Source organism: Rhizopus delemar, genomic scaffold (genome assembly GCF_000149305.1).
Source record: "Rhizopus delemar RA 99-880 supercont3.8 genomic scaffold, whole genome shotgun sequence".
Lineage (NCBI taxonomy): Eukaryota > Fungi > Mucoromycota > Mucoromycetes > Mucorales > Rhizopodaceae > Rhizopus > Rhizopus delemar.
Window position 1 is genome coordinate 89,417 of NW_027137834.1, and position 25,434 is coordinate 114,850.

The window sequence follows — 25,434 nt, forward strand, 5'->3', positions numbered from 1 at the left end:
GTCAAATTCGATATATTGAGAAAGAAACGTGAAGCGAAGCGATGATTTGCCAGATTTACTGCTTGGGATAACAGTCCTATAGGGAATGTTTATAAGCATCAATGGAACTACAAAACACACATTAGTGACTCACAAAATTGTCCCAATACGCAATGATTTTCCTTCCATGACTTGTGGCGCTATGACTATTAGGCTAATATATGACTTGGTGTATATCTTTTGATAGCCAAATTTACATAGATTAAAAAAATGCACTATAAAGACCGATTAAATTAACGCAGCAAAAAGTGAGGGATAGGGGATGTTTTTATATGCACACTGTACGTTGTATAATGGTAACTTAAGAAAAGATAAAAACAAAAATTAAGAAACAGTGTGAATACTTTTGAGACTGATTTTTAAGTTAAAGTAAAAATTATTCCAATTGAAGGCAGGTATTTATATCTTATTAAGTGGCTTGATATCTTCTATTGTAAGCGTTCTTCTAGTCTTCAGATACTTTAGCAAATGTTATCTATAATTATGATTATGAAAGCTTTTCGTTTGTTCTTTTGTAGGTCTGCCATAGATTATCTTTTATTCTGGGAATTCCTCACTGATTTGAATAACGTTATTTTACGCGTTATTTCAATTATGTGAAAGATTAGCAATATTCCTGACATGGATTGAATTTTGTTATTTTAATTGATACTTCTCCTTATCAAAGAACTTTCAGGAATACAATACATATTCTAAAAGAACATGTTTAATCGGAACTGATTGTATGATCTTACTTAAATAAACTTATATTTTATTTTAACTATGATCTTGTATTAAGACTTATATTTATTAATGCCAACTACAATCAGTTATTGTTCTACAATAGACATCAAGCCACTCACTCAATAAGGTATAAATACCTGTCTTCAATTAGAATAATTTTTACTTTAACTTAAACCTGAAATAAAGATCAGTCTCAAAAAGTATCCAAACTGTTTCTTGGTCTTTGTTTCCACCTTTTCTTTTACTACCTTAACCATTACACAACAGGCATGATATATGCAAGACATTCATTACCCTTTATGATATAATTCATCGTCAGATCTTTATGATTCAACTACGCTAGTGTTGGAGATGTTTGATTTATAGCATAATTTATTATTTTATTATGTCTACCTATAACAAATATTATGTATTCAGTACTTGTTATTTCTTATATAAGATTTGAGTAATATCATACTACATAATTATCCATGCCAATAAAAAAAAAGGAAGCAATAAAAAAGAATGGAGCATTTTTAAAAATGTGGAGAACAATGAAAAGACAATAAAAAATTGCCTTTTCTGACAATCAAAACGATTAATATAGAATTAAATTCCTTTAGAAAGTAAACTTTGCGCCATAGTGCTAGAATTTCCGAAAATTAACCGTAGAACCATTTGAAATATTTATTTATACAATTTATAAATTTTACAATTGTTGTTTTGATCGTTGTAGAATCTTCTTTCTACAATCAAAATTGTTAAGAAGGTTGGAATCAGATGCTAAAAGCTCTGCATCAAATAAGCGGATTTCATTATCCAAAGCAAAAGTATCAATTGCAATTTTTTTGATCCTATCATTGTTCTCTATCAATTTTTTCAGCTCTTGCGGTCTTGACGTAAGCCCCGCATAATCGATGGATACCAAACAGATGTCATGTTGTGAAGATTGCAAATAATGAAGCATATCTGTAATGAATTAATAATAGAGTGAGTTCTACTTTATATGTTTTCATCCATTTTGACTTGCCTTGAGTATCTCCATTTACATTGCTTAATTTTTCAAGCATAGATTTATCCGTCGTGGTATCTCTTTCACTAAATGGAGTGGATGCGCAACTGGAAAAAGAGGCAAATACTTTGCTTACCAAGGAGCGCTTTTGCAAGTTGTCCACCATTTTTTGCAAAAGTTTTATTCTATTTTCAAATTTATCATTTGAAGGGGACTTGTGAGCATATCCCACTATTTCACAGCCATTTCGCTTTAAATTCCTGATTGACTCCTGATATAGTGGTAAGAATTGGCAAATTGCTGATTTGATGTCATCTACCGAGAAAATAGCTTAGCAAAATACTTCAATGATGCCAATGTTTGTGCTTATCATGAAATTGTTCATCCATGACATAAAAAGGTCTTACTCGAATATTATTTTTTCATTCTTCTTGGACTCTTAAGAACGATAAACGAGCATTTGAACGCCATCTTGCAAAAGATAGCACTAACTTATTTTCAAATATGGTTATATGCCTTTCGACCATGTCATATAAATCCTTGGTAGATACTGATTTCATATCATAAATATTGGGATTATGAGGTTCTTTGGCTTGGTATACTTCATTTATAAATAGCATCACTTGAATTTCAATTTCTATAATGCTTACGGAATTCAATCCTTTTTCTTTTTAAACTTTCATCTGGAATATCGCTAGAACGCAAGTATGTGCGATGTGATATTGGTGAGTAGTTTGTAGTCGATTAAAAGTGAAGATAAAGTGAAAAGGGAAACTTGATAATCGATGAGACTCTTGAATCTCTTTTATTGAGTGAAGACAGGAGAGGGAGCTCATTAAATACAAACTACGTCATATTTTATAAAATTGGCAACTTTAAAACTAGAGTTGAACAAGTCAAATGACTAAAGTTGTTTATGTGCACTGATGACTATATAACACGTAGTGCTATATAGAAGTAGATTTAAATTATATAACATGGAGTTTTTGTGTAATCTCACACGACATTTGAGCATTTAATAAGGAAAATACGACATAACTGCCAGATGAATGCCGGATAGTGGCCAATCAGTGTTTCAATTGCAAGATGGCTGCCAGATGAACGGCAGCGTTTCAACAAGGACCATCAGCATCGCTTTTTTTTTAATGCCATGGATAATTATGTTGTATGGCCTATATTAAAAAATAAAATAAACGAATAAAAATTGTGCTTACCTGTTTCTGCTTGACTGCTTCTTGTTTCTGTTCGTGGTCATTACATGGGTTCTCTGTTTCGACATTTATCCCAACACTTGTAAGAATGCGAAACGAAACCTTTGAAATGACTTTTCTCCATATTTTTGCACGCTTCTGTGATTCTTTTTGATAAGTTACTTCCTGAAAAAATTTATGACGTTTGACCTTATTCTTTGCCACCGCCTAGTGTTTTAATCGCAAAATTAAACAAAATTAAACAAAGAAACAATAGCAGCAATATAAAATTAAAGTCTGTCGTATCCCAACATACGTTAAACATGATTCATATTCAATTTATAACAAATAAGAGTAGTGAATGCTTTACAAAGATTTATTACAGTCTTTTCTATATTATTCGATCATAACTAATTCCAATTCTTTAACTCAAGGCAAGTTTTTTAATATAACTCCTGATGCAATGAAACATAAATGAAAAATATATCTACTTAAGAAATAATTATAAAACAGTCCACTTGCATAACCAGGAACAGATATTCATATGAAAATTTATTCATACTAGATCTACAGCTATAGTTAATTAAAGTATTTTGAAAAGGATATAAATACTAGATACAATAATATTAAATAAAAATATAACTTTTTAAGTCTCGTTGAATTTTATAGTCTTTTTTATTCTTACGAGATAACACAAAAGTGAAAAAAAAAGGGAAAGGTTAAAAAAATATCAAGATATGTATATCAACCATTCAGTCAAAGAAAAAACAAGTTATTTTCTATTTCTATAATTTACTCAATGAACAGACTAACTCTACCTATAAATAGTTCTTGATTTATTACTTTACTTTTCTTTTATATTATTTTATCAAGAAACATTGTATTGATCTTACATATAAGATCTGGTGGCTAATACTTATATCAAGCTTTCACTTGAATTCTATATTGAACAACTTTCAGGGCAATCTTAGCCTTAAGATTAAACTTTGAAAGCAAATCTAATAAACCTACAAGACACCACTTTGTAACAATATATAAATAGTTTTAAATAGTTATCACAACAAAAAAGCCCCCATAGCTTATTCTTTTTATCAAATAAATATTTTTTAAAGAGGCAAATTATGTTTTATTTTATTTTTCCTTGGACATCAAAAACAAGAAGTCCATTGAAACTTAATATATTCCATTGTAATCCTTTTTTTATTTTATCTTTTTTAATTTATTCAAAACAGTTTGATTTACTTAATAAGGCCCGGTAGTCACTTGTTACAAGCAACTCAAACTCAAATTATAACCTGAGACCAAACCTTTCTTATATCAAATCTTTAATAGCAAATTTACTTGATACCATAAAAAGTCAAAATTCCAATTTTATAACAACAGCATTGGATTTTTTTTTTTTTTACAAGCCAATGTGTACTCATGTGCGTACTCATGCCCATTTTATATTTTTTGTACCAACAGCCCTTTCATCATGTCAAATCTATTCCCATCAGGCAAAAGGCCATAGAATTTATCAAGACGATCAAGACTTTTCACCTTTAGCATACCATGATCGGGTGTGATACCTACAACCTTCACTTTTTCATTGTTTTGAGTAGTCAAAGTAACAATAGAATTGCTAGAAAAAATGAATTGTTAGATACAATATGACTTGATAGTTTTTTTTTAAAAAAAAAAATTAACCTATGTAACCATCGTTCATAATATTTGTCTAAAAACCATGGCCCCATGCCATCTTTACAAAAGCGATTATAGTACATTTCAAATTTGACCATAATGCCAGCAAGAACATCTTCAGCAGAAAGTGCTTTTAAGGAAGGATCACAATCCTTAACGATATCATTGATAGATACTGTTGGAAGCGTATTTGAAAGATTCAGCCCACATCCTATATGTTCAAGTCAATATTACGTAAAAACAAAATAGATAGCGATTGTTATACCAATGACAAGAACAAACTCATCTGAAGTAAAGGATGAATTCATCAAAATACCGCCCACTTTTTTCAATTCCCCATTTTTGCATTCTACATAGATATCGTTTGGCCACTTTAGCCTTAAAGGGATAGACTCATAACCATGTCTTTCTCTTATACTTTCTACTATAGCCAATGCAATAATGTATTGTATGAATACAACAGGAGCATGTTTATAGTTTACATGGTGTCGCACAATGAAGCTGAACTGTAGGGCACCAAGCTGTGAAATCCATGAATTCTTTCCTCTGCCTATGATGCCATATAATTTTAACTCTATATACTTCAATTCGTATTTTTAATGTACCTCGCCCAGCTATCTGATTAGACCCAAGGCAGACAAAGCCTGTTGGTAAGCCTCTTAATAATGTAGGGTTTCTAAAGATGATACAGATTGATAAAAAATAAATGAATTGGCATCAAGTACTTACTTTTCCAACACTGTTTGAGTACTACTGATTACCTCAGCATAAAGAAGTCCATTTCCAAGAGAAAAAGAGACCTGGTGACTTTCCCTCTTTTGGCATAATTGTCTGTAATACTCTTTCATGTTAAAATGAGGGGTCAAGGACAAGGGAGGACAGATAGGCTCTGCTGTATAAACTGTGTTTGGATAAATAATTTCAATCACTGCCGATTTGCCTTCCTTTATTCTACACAGTGACAAGATACGAGCCTGCTCATTTGGAGGACTGTCCAATTCATTTACATAAAATATATCATGACTGTCTTTGAGTAAACAAGAGCGCCTATCTATTTTATGAATCAAGTATGAAGTTGGTTTATAAACCCATTCGTTTGTTAATCCAGAGAGGTAAAAAGGAGTTACATCTAGTGTCTTGTTCTCGAGTGGTATCTTGTGATTATCAAAGGGCACTACCTTCAGCCCAACACGTGAGAGTGCAGCACAAAGGAATCTTTTTCTTTCTACTTCAGATAGTACCAAGTCCTTGAGGATCTCACAGACTTTCTCGCTATTATCAGTAAACGAAAGAAGGTCTTCAGAGGAAACATCGTATTCTGGATGTGTCGCTATCAATAGAGCATCACCTTGGTCTACTTTACAGTGAACAATTGCTGTAGGTCCTTCTGGTTCATCCGTACATCGCGGACCATGCTCTTTAAAGCGACAAAGGACTGTGACATTGTTGTATTTCTCCGGATGAACAAAGTAGCCTCCTCCATTATAATACATTTTGATTTCGCTTGGTACATCGATATCTAAGTAATGATGGCAAAGGGCCTCCTTCTCTGTTAAGACCACAACAGATCTTGCCCCACTTTCGCTATTATATACAAACCCTGGAAAAGTGGTACCTCTACATAGACCTGGATAAAATCCCAACTCGCGGGGCTGAATGATCTCCATGACTGGATTGTCTTTTTCGAATTCAATCTGCTGAGAGGCATAGTAGGCGCCAGCACATATGCCTAAATACAGGCCACCTTTTCTAACATATTGGTTGATGCGATCGTTTGGTTGGCCATTGAGTGCTTCACAATAAGGCAGGTCTCTTCCGCCTGGCATGACGAGCATTGCACAATTTTCCTCCCAGGGCTCGAGTTGGAGTACTTTACGATCAATAGTTATAATGTCATAAGCATGTCCTAATAACGTTTTCAATGTGTTGCGAGTGTGTTTAACCGAGTTGGAGGATGCGCCGAGATCATCATAAATGAGAATATTCATAAAAAAAAAAAAAAAGGGTCTCCCTTGTGAGCAAAAGTCATTGTTTCACGTAAATTTTAATGGGCCAATCGTAGTTTCTTGTACTTTAGACACTTTTTTTTTGTGCTTAACATTGAGTATAAACAAGCAAAAAAGAAAAAGAATGAGATATTAAAAAGAAAAGGGAAGAAGGATGATGGTAACAGGCACAATGCGGAAGAAAAAATAATGACACAAGGCATGTTGTTTCTTTTCAGTCTGTAAGTAAATTTATAAAAGCACTTGCAATCATTAAGAGATATCTCTCTATTCAAAGCAAGGAATAAAACGCGACTATACTGGTTACACATTCAACTGCCATGCATGAACTAGTCACGTAAAAAAAATAATATTTCCAAAAACTCGCGTTTCTCTCTTTTTTTTTTTTTTTTTTTTTTTTGTTACTATTATTTTCAGAGTAAGGAAAAACAAGAGCGATGCCTGAATCCAATGGTATAGTAAATTACATAAAATAAAAAGCGATGTTCAAACAATTTATAATAGATCCAGGTTGTTCAACAAAGCTTACTGTAACAGAAAAGCATCCGCAGATTGTGAATAGTGGATCAAATTCAACCATTGACACTGACGTTCGAACAGGATTTCGATTAAAGTAAACAAACACAATCTTTACGCATAACTGACACTGAATTTTCTTTAATAACAGACGTCGTTTAGTCTCTGAAGCCAATTGTCAAAGAGGATTACAAAATGTACAATTCATTCCACTTTTACATGTCCAAAATCATGTAGCACAATACAATTCCATAAGAATCGGCATTAAACCTTCTCAAGATTGGGCCACAATGGGTGTTATTGATAAATGTCATCTTCGTGATGATTTTTGTGTGGTTCGAATGACAGATATGAAAGGAGATTACTTGTATGTGTACATTACGGACAAAGCATATAAGAAGTTTGAAAATGCTATTGGTATGGGCTCGGTCTTAGTTTTTAAACGACCTAATGTCCTTGTTGCAAATAAGGTTAAAGAAAATAACATGCTGAATGTGTGAGGCTCTAATAAGAAAGTAGGCGAATGGCACTGCAGCACTTCACGTAAGCCAAATACAACAAATGTGGGTGGTTGGTCAAAGTTTAGACTTGGTATGCTGTCAAGGATACTCTAAGCAAGGACAAGTATGTGAAGAATGGATTGACAGGTAAATATCTTGAGTTATTTAGTAACGTATTGACACTGAAAAAATATGCAATAGACGAGCGGGTGAATATTGTGATGTCCATTTAACAAAAGTTTGTAATTATTCAAAAAATGGTCGTATGGAATTGGCTTCAGGGTAAACGATTAAAATTATGCATTACACAACCATAACAATTATTTAATATAGAGACGTTGGCATTGATATTCGATGGGCAACAGCTGTAAAACAAGCAGATGGCAGAATTGTATATCAAGCAAAGAAACGACCTGACATTAAATCAACAGCTCAAAAAAAAGTAGAGGCCTATTACATAAAAGGAAAGGGCTTAATCAATGTTAAGGGGGAACTATTCAAAAAAGCCTTGCAAGAAAAGAATAACACGGCTGATAATAATGAAAACATTGCGTAAGATTTATAAACCGTATAACGTACAACTGTTGATATCAATTCGCTTTTTACTAGGGAATTTCTAAAAGGCAGAAGAGATAATGGGTCAGAAATGATAAGAAAATTAAAAGGAATAGAGGAAGAAAAACCAAGTAAAGCTACATATGTTTCATCTTTGTCATTAACTTAATATGTATAAATAGAACAAAGTCTGACAAAGGAAGCTTTACAAAAAATGGGGTTAGGAAAGAATGTTTTAAGCAAAGAAGAAGAAGAAGCAAAGGTATTTTTTTTTTTTTTTTTTTTGTTGAGCAAATTGTTACGGTAACAATACTCATTAAACAATTTAGAAACGTTCATTTGATGCTTTAAACAAAGAAACTCAAGCAAACATAGAAAAAAAGCCTCGATTTATATTACTTTAGTGGCAAGTTCAATTTTGAACAAATTCCACATTTTTTTCTTCCTTGACTACAAAAAGGGAATGTTTTTCTGTCGCATTTTCCTTTTTTCTTTTTCACTCTTTTTATAATAAAAATGCAATCCATTGATCAGCCGCCTTATTTTGACGCCTTCACTATAATTGAATTAGAAGAAAATCTGAAAAAAGATAAAGTTTTTCAAAAAGATTTCTCTTCCAACCTTAAACGAGACATCACTAGCTTGATTCATTACTGGAACACCAAATGTTCACGCGACACGGATCAAGTCAAGAAAATCTCCGCTGCTCCTGAAAAGAAGGCCTTGGTGGATGATGTGATAAATAATATCCAACCCAACATCAACTCCACTTTGGATTTGGTGAACACATCGAGTGAAGACAGTGATGATGATCTTTCAGTACCGAATACTCCTCCCAATTTTAATATCCAGAGCAATGCTTTAGATTGTGCCAAAGAGAATTCCAGCAATAAGAAGAATGATAACTTTGCTTTAACCACTACTCAATCTAAACATTTCAAAGATGATAAACTTCCTTCTTCACCTATTGATTTTATTTCCGGACAAGATCAATCCAAGAATGAGAGAAAACAAAATACTATTCTTCATTCCGATGCTGACTCTCACTATGAAGATTTATCCGATGCTGTTGAGGAAGGATTATCTGATAGTGTCAAAGGAGAATCATCTGAATCCCATCAAGTATCTATTTATTCTGATATCAATAAAAGATCAATCAAGAAATCCTTTTCTTCTTTTATTAACAAGCTCAAAGGTGTCTTTGCGAAAAAGTCAAAGGTAGGATCTTCTGTAAAAGACAAACACCGCTCTAGTGTGAATGAAAAACGAAAGACACTTGATTTAACTGATCCAAATTATGTGCAAGCCCTCTTTGTAAGATCAAGCTGTTGTGCACTGCTATCTTTTATTATTAACACTATTTCTCTATAGGATCGTCTTCAAGTTCCCCTGACGCCTGATATCAAGACCATCATGGAAAGAAAAAAGTTTTACAGCTTGAGAGAACTAAGTTTTGAGATTCACTGCTTGAATGATGAAAAAGCCCGAGTCAATGCATTACTTGAGAGTGTTGGTCTACCACCGTGGAAAGTCAAGATTAAGGAAAATGGTGAATTCACTGCCTGTTCCGAGCTTGATTTACCAATCTTTTGGACCGAGGGTGGACCCTATGGTCCTCCTCTTTGGGCTGATCCCAACGACGGCCGTGTTTGGAAGTACGATGATAGTGACAGAGAAGATTTGAAGAAGTCAACTGCTTCTTTTCTTGAGGAATTCGAAGAACGCCAAAAGCGAGGTGTGTTTTCGTATATGGACAACTACGTAGAGCCCCCTATGAGCGATGGTGACAGTGACAGTGAATATAGCAACAGCCACCAGTTGCATCGCCTTGTATTTGAGCCTGATGAAGCCACCTTGACTGGAGACATGATGAAGGGTAACCCAAGATCTTCTGTTGATCAATTGCTGGATGATGTCTGGAAAAGGTCTGAAGAGTATCAAGAGTACTTTAATCATATGGATGAAGATGTAGAACACGAAGACAGTTACTATGGTATGCCTCTCAAGTTGGTCACCGATAAGCGTAACGTGTCTTCTTCGATATGGAACCCACCGATTGCCCATGCCATCATTGAGAATAACGTCAGGGGCCATGTTGCCCATAGTCGTACTGAGGTCAATATGAGAACCCAAGATTTAGTTCCTTATGTCAAAATTGATACGAACACCAACAGCAAAGAATATCGTATTCCTCGTAAACAAGTCAAGCCTCTGGTAGTTGATATTGATGATGGTGCGCTTTACAAGAGATCTATTTCTGCTTATTCGGCCTTGAAAGATTATGACCTTGCCTGGCAAAAAACCTTTCACGATGAGCAGCATGATATTGATAAAGTCCAAACAACATTTCAGAGGTAATTAAATACAAAAGAGCCTTTGCTTGCTAATCCCTCCTTTCTTCTTTATACACAGTATCTCTTGGGCTCTTTACAGCATCATTCGCAGAAACCACTTTGAAGGCAACTTTGACTGCGACCCGTTATTTATCTCTCTTGATATTTCGTATGATGATGATATGTGGGAAGCAGAACCACTGACTGAGTGGTCCGACATATTTATGGAGATGGCAGCCATTTTTGAACGAACCGATGTAAGTTATCATATCTCTCTTTCTATATGGTTCGAAGAACAATACTCATTTCTTTTTAGTTGACTTCTGAACATGCCATCATTGCCTTTATTTATGTAGAACGAATGATAAAAACATCTGGGCAGTGTCTCTTTGATGGAAGTTGGCAAAGAATTTTAATGCTCTCGCTTCTTACTGCTGCCAAAGTATGGGAGGATTGTTCTATTTATAATTCCGATTACTCACAGCTCTTCCCAGATGTATCAACCAAAGCAATGTAAGTTGTTAATATTATTTGTTTATGAAACCTCATATTATTTCATTCAGCAACCAGATGGAAGTTCATTATTTAGAGTATCTCGACTGGAATGTAAATGTTAAATGCTCCGAGTTTGCATCCACTTACTTTCAATTAAGACAACCTCAGGACGTTTAGACTTTCTTTTGTTTTCTCTACTTTTTTTTTTTCTTTTTTTTTTTTTAAAAAAAAAAAAAAAAAAAAAAAAAAAAAAAAAAAAAAAAAAAGAATAAATACACGAAAAAAAAAATATTAATAATAATGATCAAGCTTATTGTTCTTTAATGATTATCAAAGTTTCCCCTCCCCTCCCCCTCTCCCCTTTTTTTCTTTTCTAATTTTGTATAATTTACTGTATTTTAATTTTATTTTTTATGCAAAATGCAAATAAAAGAATTACAGCTCAAAGCAGAAATAGAAACTTTGTATAAAAAAGGGAGGATTGCATAAAGGATTATTTTTAAACTTTTTCTTCTTTAATGTGCATATATATGAACACTGCAGAATAATATGACACCTGATAACTTGCCCCTTTTTTTATTAATAAGATTTGACAGCCCTTTCAGGGGGTTATTAATCTAGACAATGACTCTAAAGAAGGGGAAAAGAGGGCGATCTACCTGATGACAAGTCAAGAAAACAAAAAGTAAAAAAATAAAATAAAAATAAAAGTTAGCAACTGTCAGTAGCAAACAATATAGTCTGTGCACAATAACAAATAATCGTATTTTATAAACGAACGAATCGCTCTATTATTTATAGCAAAACTAAAAAGTATTGCAGAAAAAGTGTCAATATCAGAAAAAAAATTTTTTTTTGTATCTTCCCCTTACAGATGTAGGAAATAAGAAGCTAATCTCACTAAAGAAGGTTGTATATATAAATAGATATGCTGTAATTGAGGCCTTTCTAAACAAAAAAGAAAATTGAAACGATAGGTTAAATGCATATTTGTTTAAGAAGAAGCTTTGCAGATATCTTTTTTGCTTTTATTATTATCATTAAAATAGGGAGAAAAGGCAACAAGGGAAGGAGAAGAAGGAGAAGGGGGACAAACTAAGCTTCATTCACTTATCCACACACACACTCTCTCTCTTTTTATTATTATTTATTATTCTTTTTAAATGAAAACCATGACTCAATTTAATATAGCCAAAGTCATAGTAAAATTACCAAAGAAGAATAAAATTTATATACAAAAAGTAAAGATAGATGAGATTTTAGTAACTGAAAAGTTATATTTCATATCGAGTATAATGACCAAGAAAGAGATAATTTATTTATTACAAGATTATGATCCTATCAGGTATAAGCATATCAATACATTATGTAATAAATACTTATTTTAGGTAGAGTTGAATTTATTCAAATAAAGAATAATACATGCTCTGGTTACATTCAATTTAAAAGCAAAGAAATAGGTACAAAGAGGCTTTTAAGATGATGCATATTAAATAGTTTAATAGCGGATTGTGCTTTTACATTATTCAGCTCAAACAAATTACAATTTAAGATGACTTTGGTTGAACCCAGAGTAGAAGCAAACATTTTACAAATAAAAAATATACCCAACAAGGTGGTACTTTATGAGTTATTCAGACCTTTTGGACCCATCAGTTCATGTAAAATTTCAGAAGGTTCCACAACAGCTTTGTTACAATACTTTAAATCAGAAAATGCTTACGATGCACAGCAGATGATGGTAAATAAAATAAGTTACACTTCTCTCTCTCTCTCTCTCACATTGATACACACACATATCTACATACACTTGATAGAATAACAAAGTAATACATAATAACGTCATGTAAGTACCAAAATAAAAAATCAACTTTTCTCTTTTCCTTCTTTCTCTTTTTCCTCTTTCAACTAATCTCATTTTATATCCCCCCCCCTTTACCTTCTCTTTTCCTATACCCCCTTTCACATTTCTTTATATTTAATATCAAATGTATAGCACTGTTCATCCATTGAATTCAAATAAATTTCATCAAATGGAAACAAAGCATCATGTAAATGTTTATCTATTTACTTGTACAAGGCTTAATTTATTCCCTTCTTTTTATTAGCCAAAACCTACACCAGTTGATTACACCAATCTTTATATTAAAAATCTCGATTTGGATATTGAAAGTATGGACCTCTTTACACATTTCCGTGTGTTTGGAAAGATTGTATCCGCTCGAGTCATGAGACATCCACAAACAAATCAATCAAGAGGCTTTGGTTTTGTGAGTTTTTCAAGAGCAGAAGATGCGCTGAGAGCCAAGCAAGAAATGAATGGTCAAAGGTTAGGTTCAAAGCCAATGGTGGTTGCCTTTCATGAACCCAAGAAATCATCAAGTGATAGTTATAGTACAAGTCATTCTGCACCAGCTGTTGTCTATCGTGCTGCTCCTCCTCCTCCTCCTCCTCCAATTACTTTAAAAAGACAAGTATCAGCACCTACTCAGCAGCAACCCATCATGACTCCCTCTGGTCTTTTCATCCCTCCACCCCCGCCACATCAGCAAAGACCTATATTACGTCGAAGTGGATCAATTGAATCCGCCATGACTGATATAAGTATCAAACGACAAGCTATCACAAAAGCTATCTTTAGTGTCAGTCAGCAGGAACAAAACATACAGGACATAGTAGACATGTTGTTGACTTTAAAAAGAAAAGATCTGGCTACATGTCTATTCAACAAATCATTTTTGATGGCTGAAATTAAACGAGCAAAGGAAGCATTAGACATCTTTTCAGATGAAGAATCTAATTATTATTATTTACCTAATATTGAAATACCCCCAAGATGTTCCCGTGCTATTCCTATCGTTGCACCAAATGATGCAGGTGTCAAGGAGACATCGGATGCAGCAAAAAAAGAAGAGGATTTGAAAGATGAGATTGAAAAATTCTTGGATTCTTTAAAAGGTCTATCTTTATATGAACAAAAACAATTATTAGGAGATAGACTCTTTCCACTTGTTAAGGTAAACATCTCTCTCTCTCTTTAATATAAGTTTGTTTATATTGAATATAGGCCACTGGTATCAAACATGCTCCGCGAGTAACAATATGTTTATTGGATTCTATAGCAATTAACGAATTAGCTCATTCAATGTATGATAAGCAAGAATTACAACAGCTTGTAAATAAAGCAGCCAATAAATAAATAATAAAAATAATATTATTTTGCACCTAAATTTGCATGCTTTCTATTCTGAAACTAATCTCTTTTCCTTTCCGATACAAATAATATCAAACCCATCTATCCTCTTCAATCTCTTGGTGACATTGACTATCCTTCATATTAAAGTCTATCTTTTGACGCTTATTGCAGTACTACCTATAAAGGATCCAATCATGTGTTGGACTGCTTTAAATTTCGTAGTGGGCTTGCATATCATATGCAAATTGAAATATGTCTAGAACTATACAGATAGACTTTAGGATCTCGAGCTCTCTAAATTCAGATACTTTTTTTTTTTTTTTTTTTTTTTTTTTTTTTTTGTCAACTGCGGTCCTCATTTGTGATTACTGTTTATCGGCTGAATATCCGATACATTTTTTTTGTAACAGCACCCAGGACTTTTTTTTTTCATTTTGACACAAAATAAGGATGATGATCCGATAGGTTGCCATGTGGTAAAACCATAGTTACGTCTAAATGATTATTATTGATTTTTATTGGATAAAAATGGACAAAAGGATACTTTTTTATTATTAAACATGTATTACTTTGATACCATACTCTGTATTAAAGTATAACCCAGTTGAATCATGGCCTCTTCCTTTGGATCAATGACTGTAGCACCCATTTTCTTTGAAAAATAATTATTGTCCTTTGTTCTTATCAAGCTTTTAATTTGATTTTGGCATTTTTCAAATACATAAGTGGATGAAGGTCCTTCTTCTTGTTTAATTCTCACTTGTTCGATCTTTCTACATACATCCCTTATGTTATGCTACCAATCATATTAGCAATGTAAATATATGTTAGTCAATTGTACTTTGGATACCTTTTCTTGTTTGACAACAAGGTCTTCATTTGTAGGCAGTCCAAGTGCTTGCATCAGCATTTGAGCATCTGGCGATAAAATCATCTTGGCGGGTTCAGTACTCAATAGGTCAAATTGAAAGAATGACTTAATTGCGTTTTGACTGTATTCGGCTGATAATACCTCGCTATATATCGTTCTTCGTCCACTGATTAGATGCATACCAATCCACTGTGTGAGGATGGGTATAAGTGAATAAGGAAGTGCCTTAACATCATCAACTAATGCAGACAAAGCACAAAGGGTCACCCAGAATGAATCAATGGTTGGGTAAATGAAGGAAGCCAATAAACTAAATTGTTGCATGTCATAGTTTTCTTTATATTTGTCCAAAAGACGATCGTATTCCTTTGTAAAAAATTAGTAATTGAGTTCATTGTATGATCTATAAATACCTTTTTAATATCCCAAGACATTGAAATATAAGGTTGAAATAACGTGGCCAAGAATTCAAATCTTTCCAGGAATACGCTGCTGTTATCGTCGTTTAGCGTATTTAATGAAAGATAGACAACAGCGAAAATAGAGTCTAGAATAAATATTTCTTGCAACTATCGAGTTATCATTAGCCAGATAGTATGATTCCTTTTGCATTGTACCTGATTTGCATAATATGCCAAATTTAACACACTTTCAGATTCTATACTCAAATGAAATAATGTACTATTATTACTTCTTTCTTCTACTGTGACTATATTTGAATTTCTTTCTAATAATCGAATACTATAAAATACTATAGTCTCACTATCTTCAAAATCTATTTCTCTCTTAGTCAATTATATAATACGATTCAAATTGTTCATACCTTGCCAATCTACTGATATTCCTTGTACTTTTACAAAGTTGTACAAGTATTTCAAGTATTCTTTCATTGTTTCTATAAAGATGTCAAGTACAAATATGCATGCTAAATATATATTATTTACCCAAATCTATCATGTTTCCTTGAACTCTACTAAATAGCAAAATGGCTGCGATAAGAGATACAGGACTTAATACTACAGCCTTCTTTTGTTCTCTTTGAATTTCACTCGCTATGTCTTGATTTTCACTATCACTCTTCAAATAAACTGGCTCTCCAAAACCAACTAATACTTTGCCAATATGGTTCTTCTTATTACTGCTACTTTCATGTTCCTCATCCTGCTTCAGCAAATGCAACTGTCCGTGACCTAGGCTACGGCTTCTTACTCTCTGCGCCCTGCTGTCACTCGGTCTGCTCAGTTTTGTTGGTGTGGACATGCGCTGTGATTTGGTCCTATTTAAGCCACTTATTGTCGTTGATTTAGTTGATTTAAGATGCTGGAGGTCTTGTTTAACCAAATGATCTAAGTCAGGTATTTCTTCATATGTCAAATTCACTGGCACGAATACCACGTCCTTTTCTTGCTGAATCATCTCCAATAATCCATCATTATAAGGTCTCTGCAATAAGCCTGAACGTGACCTGACCTTTTCTAGTACCATTGTCAGTGCACCTCGTTCACGTAGTAAATGACGCAGATAGGCTGATGTCACACCAGTGGTCAGTACTGATCTTGCACTCGGATCACGTTTGATAAATACAGCGCCTGCCAATCTCAAAATGTCCGAAATGGGACCCAAGATTGCTAAAGCTTCATCCAAGACAAGAGCAGGAATAGGCAAGTCATATCGAATAGCTAAAAACCAGACAAGAATAGGATCCAACACAGTTCGATTGACAGGGACATAGACAACTTTCTGCTTGTTTTGTACACAATGCTGAATCTATAAAGGAAAAAGATCAATAACGAACAAGAAAAATAAAAAAAGGAATGATTACCTTTACAAGATCAACTTTATTAATACGGATACAACTAAACATGGTTTTAAATAATTTTTCCAAGTAAGATGCTGCAAACCAAGCATAAGAGAGCTGTGTCCTTTCTTGTATCCTGTTTAATGATTTCACTGCTTCATCCATCACTTTTTCTGCTGGCATCCCCGATCTTTCTGAGACCTAAATGTAGTGTATTAGCAGCTAAATAAATCATTTCTCTTTATACCTGATGGATGGCTTCTATGACTTTAGCATCATTGAGCACAGTGACTTTAGCCAATTCAGCATTCTCGTCCAACTTCCATCTTTTTTCATTGTGAGATTGACTCTCTATAATCGTACACCAATCCTCCAAAGTATCGTTGATATATTCTATCCAAACCGGCTTCCACACTTTCTCATCCTCTAATGATTGCTTTGGATGATGAAGTGAAGTCATTGTAATATCCATCATGTGCTGTACACGCTGCCTCATCTCTTCTTCTGTATACACGATGCTCTGAAATGGTTCGTTTATCAGAGACGGGTAACTGGGCTGGTTGTTTTCCATAGCCTTGGATTTAATGACAGAATACAGCGCGCAATCACATGTGCTATCCAACACAGATGTCCTGGTTTGAGGCCCTGCGTGTAAGGTATAGATTTTGACGCCAAAACAACTCTGCATAAGGTAACTGTAAAGATCCAAGCGATCGTAGGGTTCGATCCACTCAATACCCGTCTTGGACAAAAGAGCATCAAATCGACTGGTATCATATTCCCATGGATGTAAGTATTGTTTGGCTAAATTGTTGCGCGTATTGGAGGCCAGCTCCAGCCATTTACTTTGATCAATGTCTAATGGTGATTTTTTGGTTACGTTGGTTTTGTTGGGTCGAAAGTAATAGCGCATGAGAAATTTAGCTTTGGATAGCGCCTTATTGGTTGAAAAATAACTAGCAGCGGTAGGTAGCTTTTGGTCGTGAAGGATGCTGTTGACTGGACGACTCCAATAGTCTTGGATGGCAGTATAGGCTTGGTACCATGTCAAGGGTAAGGGCAAAGATGGAATGTGATAAATGAGGGATGATCCTTTGTGGTTGAGCTGAGGTATGGCGTGAATGATGCTTTGTGACACGTAATCGATGGGCGTTATTCTTAGTGGTCGTTGGCCCTGATCTGGTTGAATGACTGGGATGGATTGGCCGTATAATGCTAACCATGCTGACATACCCGATACTCCACTTGTCTATATCGAAAAAATAAATATTTACATGTGTACGCCACGGTATGCTATCTTACCCATCCTGGTGTAGGCTCCATTGCACTAGGACCGATATAACCTGATCTAAATATAGTCGATGAATAGAACACTTGATGCTTTTTAGTGATCAAATGTTCCACAAGCGCTTTTGTAAATAAATGGAGCGTTGGGTATTTTTGCAAGATGCGCTTCATGAAATTGGGTAACTCTGTATAATTTGCCCAAATTAGGATATTTACCATCCACTTTTTTTTGTTACTCATTTACCTTTTTCATCGGCGCCAAGAAGTGATTGTAAAAATTCATTAGGGTCACCCAACCCTGCAAGATCATAGACCTGCTCTTTAATCAATGGGCCTTCTTCACTCGGAAGGTCTTGATAGATGTGAATAGGTGACATATACACAAAGGAACCTACATTGTGACTTGTTGATTGGAATATATTATAAATCCAAGTGAAACTTACACATATCCAAGCATTCATTATTTAAATAATCCATTAATCTTATTGTTCCTAATACATTTGTCTACACATTTGTAAATAAAAAGAATGAAATCATAATGTATTGCTTACTTCTAAATTCCATTCTAAAGAACTTTCATATTCTGAAGTAGATGCACAGTGTACAACTATATTAATATCTTTCATTTGTACACTTTCTTCCATTGATAATCCCAATTGTGATAATGTCAAATCGTAAGATATTGGTATTAGCTTTTCTCTTTTAAACAACCCTTTATTCATCAACTCTTTAAAAACCTAATAAAAAATATATTAGAGCAAGATAATATAAGCCATGTGCTTACCTTTGTGTTGATTATTTCGTCTAAAAGTCGTTGAGATGGGGTACCACCTGGAATTCTCTTGGGTCTAATCAGTACATATACTTTATCAATAACTTGGCCTGCTGTTTTTAATAAATGCCACAAGACAGCCTTCCCAACAAATCCAGTTGCTCCTGTCACAAGTATTGTTTTGTTTCTATAATAATCTACTAAGCTTTCATTACTATTCATATTAAAAAAGACAGAAAAAATATATACTATTTCTAAAGTTAATTTGCTCAAAGATCTAAAATAATTGGGTCTGAAATTGAAAAAAACGTTCGTTCCTGTGGTAGAAAATTGGCTCCAGTTAGAAAGCGAATTGTCTTTTTAACACTTTTGATGATGTAAATAATGGATTTTATTAAAAAAAGATCTTTTTTATAGCTCAAGTTCTCTAACCATCGTTTTTATGCTTTAAGGAAAAGGAAAGGCCTTTTAATCTTTGCCATTTATAAAGCTCAGAATTGCTACCGCTGTGTGAGCTTTTCCGCAATTCGCTAATGGAATATTCTCGTTGCTATATTTCATTATACAAGAGGAACCCCATTCTAACCAATGCTAACGTATATATTTAGCTACAGTGTTTTAATCTAAAATGAGACGATTTAATAAAATAAGTTAGACGGCTTAAAAGATAAAAGAGACGAACGTCAGATTTTTTTGAGACAAGTGAACAAAACAAATTAGACAATGCAGGCTCTTTTTGTAGACACATGTTCAAAAAAATGTTGACGAGCAATCCCTTATATTATTGTTCAAAGACTTACACTATATCTGTGATTAATGCAGCGCTAACTACAAAGGATTATTTTGTCTTTTCGTCGGTTGACTAGTACTAGCTGATGGTGATGACATATCCTTTCTTTTAGAGCCGGTGGAGAGAGGTTTTTTCGATCTGCAGAAACGTTCTGGTCTTTCACCATTTGCACGCAGGCTAGAAAGGATATGTCTAAAGTTTAATGTAGCAGCCATATCACGATTCCAAAGACGACGAAGAGGGACTTTATCAGTAGCTTCTATTGTGCTCGTCACAGCCTTTAAACATTGTTGGTTTTTGCACCTGAGCAGAAATCATGAAAGCTTGTTAATTTTTTTTTCTTTTACTTGAATATAAAAAGCACTTACCTTAAAAGGCCATGACGATCTGCAATGGGATACTTTTCTCTTTGATATGGTCTAGGGCTCTGTACTTTTTTAAACGTTTCAAGTTCACCGTTCTGGCAAGAAGGGCACAGGCTAGAAGTCCGGAACTCGTCAAGGAGGTACACCTGGAAGCCTTCTTTGGCTAGCATTCTTCTCATTCCGACACCTCTAATGGGTTCATGATACTTTACCTTTCCTGCCGACCAATTACCAAGTATTAAGATAGCATCATTCCCAAACTTCTCTCTAAGATTCTTGGCTAACCGTTTGTCTGCTTGTTGCTGATTGATGAAACTTGAGTGCTTCATTTTTCTAAAGGGTAAGAAACCACCGGCACCCTGGTCTTCTGCTACAGGGCGATCTTCATTCAAGTAGTACGCTTTCATGACTGGGATGACTTTGGCTCTTTCTTGAAGATAATCGACAAACTTGTCTTTGTTGACAGTTGAGGGTTTGGAATGCGTCAGGGAAAGCTCGGCTGCAATCACTTTGTCTCTCTTCAAGTTGTTCCTGAGCTTCCTGAATCTTCTAGATTTAGTTTCGATTGCTTTTTGGTTGCTTGTATATCGATAAATCATTTTATTTTCAACAGTACTCTTTTCATGCATACAGAAAAGCAAATCTCGACGGTCAGGGTCAATTAATACGCATTTGCCAACATCAGTCAACAAATCTTCTTTTCCCAACTTCTCAATGTACTGGAATTCGTCTGCTTCAATAGACTTTGGCTTTCTGCCACTGCTGCCACCTTTCTTTGTATCGTAGTTTTGCTTTAATATCGACACACCTACGCCATCTGTGTATATCGTACCTCTAAACTTCATGATCTTTCTTTCTCCTTGTGACTTCATCGCCTTTGATCTAACATCAAGAACGGCTCCCCATACTAGTTCTTTATCCAAGTGGCTGATGATGGAATTCTTCAAGATTTGAGTATTTAAAATAATCGTATCAATCGTCATGTACGATGGTATGAAGCCCTTTCTTAATGGAAAGCAATTGAATGATTTGTTTTGAAGCGCTTCGCACATGCTTGATAGTCTATAGTACGCTTTTATGTGTTTGAGAGGGTTAGCTTTGCAATCGTAATAGATCGAGCCTTTCGCAAATCGATAATCCGTCGAATACGAGTCAAAAAGATTACGGATTTTATCTAAATCATTTGAGGAGAAAAACTCTTTAGGCATATCTTCAATGTTTCTTGACGATATAGTCAGCTTGACCTTGCTTATCTGCTCTGTTATTGTCTTTATAGTTGCCGCAATCTCCTTCTCTGTTCCCTCGTTTTTCTTCATCTCGCTTTTCAGCGCCTTGATTCTTTCGTTCTTCTTTAAGAGCAAGTTAAGAAATATTCGAACTTTGTTTCCGAATTGAACCTTGACCCCATTCAGATAAGCAGTGACGATCTTTACCACTTCATAAGAGGCTATCTGATGAGCATACTTCATATTAACTGGCTCGTACGAACAGCACTGAAAGTACTGGTGTCGATAGTTGAGTACTAGCCCTTTGTAAGTTCTTGATTTTGTCGAAGCATTCTGCTTGTCTGGCTTGCAGTTATTGAGGAGTGACAAAAAGACTTCTTTAAAAAGTAAACATTAATGAAATTCTCCAAGGGAAACGCAGGATTATTTTCCAGTTCATGAATAAAGATGTACTTCAAAAAAGAGAAGGTATGTGACACAAGGGTATGAACATTAGCTACAAGCGTCTTGAGTAGCGGAATATATTGCGGCTTCCACCCAATACCAGCGATTGAACTTTTAACTGTTATGATCTTTAGAAGCAGTTCCATAAAGAAAAAGAAAAAGAAGAATTGACAGCATTTTTATTATTGTTGTCATTTGTGCTATCATTGTCTTTTGACAACATATTGTCACTGATAGAGTGGAAACAATTCTACCTATAACCTTATACTATATAATATGATGAATAATGATCAAATAGTCCAGTGCTTTACAACATAATGTCTTGATGATTGAATTATAAACTCTGTCCCTCTTAAATATTATGAAGAAAGTGCTTATACTGTTGTCATTTCAGATACAATACTACAAAGCTAATGATATGTGTACATACAGCCAGTTGCTCAATTACATCGCACTCCACAGTAAAAGGTGGAGAATGACAGTATGATAAAAAAATCGTCTACAAAAGGAATTTGCATTGTCTAATTTGTTTTGTTCACTTGTCTCAAAAAAATTTTGACGTTCGTCTCTTTTACCTTTTAAAGTGTCTAATTTATTTTATTAAATCATTTTATTTTTGATTAAAACACTGTACAAAAGTAGAAAGCATCTTGTTGATGCCGGTGAAATGGACACTTTTTGCCACTGTGGGCTTCTGGAGTTGCTTATGCTTTGACGATAACAAAGCCTGAATGACTTTGGTTGTTTTTTTTTTTTTTTTTTTTTTTTTCACTATTAACACAAGTGATCGAATCAAAAGATGGACATTGACCTCTGCCTTTTAACACTTTGTGTTTTTATTAGCGAGATCATGGTGATAGGTTGGGATATGTTTAATGTGGTAGGTGATAAGCTAATGCTCTTTATGCTCAATAAGCAGAAAGAGAATGAGCCCCCTTCTGCTTTGATTACCGGCTCTACTTTTCAAAGTCATTCCAAGAATGATCAGGCCATCATGAAACAATGCTGCATCCGCAGCTTGCAAAGAAAGAAAGAAAAAAAAAATAAGACCATATTTTATGCCAAATATAATCTGACAAAACTTTTTATTTTTTTTCCCCTACAAAAAAAAACACCTTTTTTCTTACTGTGTTTGCTGGGTCTTCATATAATTAAGACAACTTCCATGTTTAAACCATTCGATTTGTCTATTAAAAATGATGAGTTTGTTTCTTTTAAATACAAGAGCTCTTTACCCAGAGTTAAAGGTGTGGTTCAATTGAATATCCGTCTTTGAACCATCTTTTTTATGCAAACGAAGCGTCAAGGGTTTTCCTTCTTGAAAGTCCGTCAAGCCAAGGATATCTACCTTATCTGTAGGATCGATCTTGTCATAATCAGCAGGGTTAGCAAAGGTAAGAGGTAGCATGCCTTGTTTCTTGAGATTCGTTTCATGAATACGAGCAAAGGATTTGGTGATGATGGCAGCACCATTCAAATAACGAGGTTCCAGAGCAGCATGTTCTCTCGAACTTCCTTCACCATAGTTTTCATCGCCAATCACGACCCATTTGACACCTCTCTGTTTATAATCACGAGCTACGTCAGGTACGCCTGCAAACTCGTTTGTGAAGATATTTTGAACGTTGTTGGTCTTTCCGTTGGCAGAATTGACGGCACCGATGAGCATGTTATTGGAGATATTGTCAAGATGACCACGGTATTTGAGCCAGGGACCTGCCATTGAGATATGATCGGTTGTACATTTACCTTTGACCTTGATCAAGATGGGAATATCCGTCAAGTCTTTACCGTCCCACTTCTCAAAGGGTTCCAGGAGTTGAAGTCGCTTGGAATTAGGATCGACCTTGACTTGAACCTGTGTGGCATTGAGAGGAGGTGCTTGGTAGGTGTCTTGTCCAGGATCATACCCTTTGGGAGGCAACTCATCACCTGTTGGAGGTTGTAAACGGAAGGGCTTTCCGTGGACATCTGTCAGGGCGTCCGTGAGTGGATTGAAGGTCATGTCACCGGCGATGGCCAGAGCAGTGACGATTTCAGGAGAGGCGACAAAGGCATGTGTGGCAGGATTAGCATCATTACGACCGGTGAAATTACGATTGTAGGAGGTGACGATCGAGTTGGGTTCACCCTTCTTGACATCCGTACGATCCCACTGACCGATACAGGGACCACAAGCATTGGCCAAGACGACACCACCTACTTTTGTAAAGATGTCCATGACACCATCCCGTTCGATCGTCGCCCTGACTTGTTCTGAACCGGGTGTGATGGTGAATTTGGCTTTGGATTTCAAGCCATGATCGATGGCTTGTTGAGCGACAGAGGAGGCACGGGTCATGTCTTCATAAGAAGAATTAGTACAAGAACCAATCAAGCCCACCTTGAGTTCCTGTGGCCAGTCATTTTCCTTGAGGGCCTCCTTGAATTGAGAGATAGGAGTAGCCAGATCAGGCGTAAAGGGACCATTGAGATGAGGTTCAAGTGTGTCGAGGTCAATTTCGATCAGTTGATCATAATGAGCATCTTGATCTGCCTTCAAGTTTTCTGAGAAGCGTTGAGAATAATCAGCGATCGATGAGCGGTTGGTCGCGTTGAGATAATCAGCCATACGTTTGTTGAATGGAAAGACGGATGTGGTAGCACCAATTTCTGCACCCATGTTACAGATAGTACCCATGCCTGTACATGAAATCGAGTCCACACCTGGGCCAAAGTATTCGACAATAGCACCCGTTCCACCTTTGACGGTGAGGATACCAGCGACTTTTAAGATGACATCCTTGGGAGAAGTCCAACCATGCATTTTACCATGCAATTTGACACCAATCACTTTGGGACATTTAAGCTCCCATGGTACACCTGACATGACGTCAACCGCGTCTGCACCACCGACACCGATAGCCACCATGCCAAGGCCACCGGCATTAGGGGTGTGTGAGTCGGTGCCAATCATGAGTCCACCAGGGAAAGCATAGTTTTCGAGAATGATTTGATGAATGATACCCGAGCCTGGTTTCCAAAAGCCAATGTTATATTTGGCTGTGGACGTTGCCAAAAAATCATAGACTTCCTTGTTAATGTCAATCGCACGCGCAAGATCCTTTTCACCACCGACTTGGGCCTCAATCAGATGATCACAGTGAACCGTGGTGGGTACGGCCACACTAGGTAAACCGGCAGACATAAATTGAAGAAGGGCCATTTGAGCTGTTGCGTCTTGACAGGCAACACGATCAGGACGAAGCTTAAGGTAAGATTTACCACGTTCGATCTCTTGGTTCTCTGCATCATCAAGATGACCATAAACAATTTTTTCAGAAAGTGTCAGTGGACGATTGAGTCTTTAAGAAATGTAAATAAGAGTAAGGATAGGACATGTTCTTTACCTCTTTTTAACCACCTTTAAATTATCTTCAATGCGTTGATAATTGATATACTTGTCCTTTTCAAATATCGACATCGATACTCTTTCACTCGCTATACCAAAACAACGAACAGACAAAGCTGGCTATAAAAAAATAGTTTTTATTGTGTAAATCATCATCTTTTTCTTTTTCCCCTACTTTAATCGTTCTCGCAAAGATATGTTTTCTTGTAAACATCTTTAGAGTGGGGGGTTAGGAGAAGAAAGGGGAGAAATGAAAAAAAAAAAAA

At 35.3% G+C, this 25,434-nt stretch overlaps 7 protein-coding genes across 7 annotated transcripts; 3 read left to right on the forward strand and 4 right to left on the reverse strand.

Moving 5' to 3' along the window:
- Positions 1 to 4,386: 4,386 nt before the first annotated feature.
- On the reverse strand, positions 4,387 to 6,449 carry RO3G_10271 (uncharacterized protein; the record flags this gene model as incomplete). Its single annotated transcript, XM_067664856.1, has 5 exons — positions 4,387 to 4,564; positions 4,705 to 4,834; positions 4,889 to 5,047; positions 5,229 to 5,299; positions 5,353 to 6,449. The coding sequence occupies 5 exons, from the start codon at positions 6,447 to 6,449 to the stop codon at positions 4,387 to 4,389; spliced, it is 1,635 nt and encodes a 544-aa protein (XP_067520957.1).
- A 617-nt stretch (positions 6,450 to 7,066) lies between these two features.
- On the forward strand, positions 7,067 to 7,645 carry RO3G_10272 (uncharacterized protein; the record flags this gene model as incomplete). Its single annotated transcript, XM_067664857.1, has 3 exons — positions 7,067 to 7,087; positions 7,134 to 7,159; positions 7,297 to 7,645. The coding sequence occupies 3 exons, from the start codon at positions 7,067 to 7,069 to the stop codon at positions 7,643 to 7,645; spliced, it is 396 nt and encodes a 131-aa protein (XP_067520958.1).
- Positions 7,646 to 8,716: 1,071 nt separating this feature from the next.
- On the forward strand, positions 8,717 to 11,050 carry RO3G_10273 (uncharacterized protein; the record flags this gene model as incomplete). Its single annotated transcript, XM_067664858.1, has 4 exons — positions 8,717 to 9,514; positions 9,572 to 10,554; positions 10,613 to 10,790; positions 10,850 to 11,050. 4 exons carry the CDS (start codon positions 8,717 to 8,719, stop codon positions 11,048 to 11,050), a joined length of 2,160 nt encoding a protein of 719 aa, XP_067520959.1.
- A 1,530-nt stretch (positions 11,051 to 12,580) lies between these two features.
- Positions 12,581 to 14,227, forward strand: RO3G_10274 (uncharacterized protein; the record flags this gene model as incomplete). Its single annotated transcript, XM_067664859.1, has 5 exons — positions 12,581 to 12,769; positions 12,846 to 12,874; positions 13,025 to 13,079; positions 13,137 to 14,045; positions 14,096 to 14,227. 5 exons carry the CDS (start codon positions 12,581 to 12,583, stop codon positions 14,225 to 14,227), a joined length of 1,314 nt encoding a protein of 437 aa, XP_067520960.1.
- Positions 14,228 to 14,789: 562 nt separating this feature from the next.
- RO3G_10275 (uncharacterized protein) lies at positions 14,790 to 18,557 on the reverse strand (the record flags this gene model as incomplete). Its single annotated transcript, XM_067664860.1, has 10 exons — positions 14,790 to 14,876; positions 15,066 to 15,461; positions 15,509 to 15,664; positions 15,713 to 15,753; positions 15,919 to 15,990; positions 16,040 to 16,862; positions 16,918 to 17,094; positions 17,141 to 18,142; positions 18,196 to 18,236; positions 18,425 to 18,557. 10 exons carry the CDS (start codon positions 18,555 to 18,557, stop codon positions 14,790 to 14,792), a joined length of 2,928 nt encoding a protein of 975 aa, XP_067520961.1.
- A 1,223-nt stretch (positions 18,558 to 19,780) lies between these two features.
- On the reverse strand, positions 19,781 to 21,090 carry RO3G_10276 (uncharacterized protein; the record flags this gene model as incomplete). Its single annotated transcript, XM_067664861.1, has 2 exons — positions 19,781 to 20,045; positions 20,111 to 21,090. 2 exons carry the CDS (start codon positions 21,088 to 21,090, stop codon positions 19,781 to 19,783), a joined length of 1,245 nt encoding a protein of 414 aa, XP_067520962.1.
- A 1,810-nt stretch (positions 21,091 to 22,900) lies between these two features.
- Positions 22,901 to 25,240, reverse strand: RO3G_10277 (aconitate hydratase; the record flags this gene model as incomplete). The annotated part of the gene is made up of 3 exons (XM_067664862.1): positions 22,901 to 22,964; positions 23,013 to 25,121; positions 25,167 to 25,240. 3 exons carry the CDS (start codon positions 25,238 to 25,240, stop codon positions 22,901 to 22,903), a joined length of 2,247 nt encoding a protein of 748 aa, XP_067520963.1.
- Positions 25,241 to 25,434: the final 194 nt, after the last annotated feature.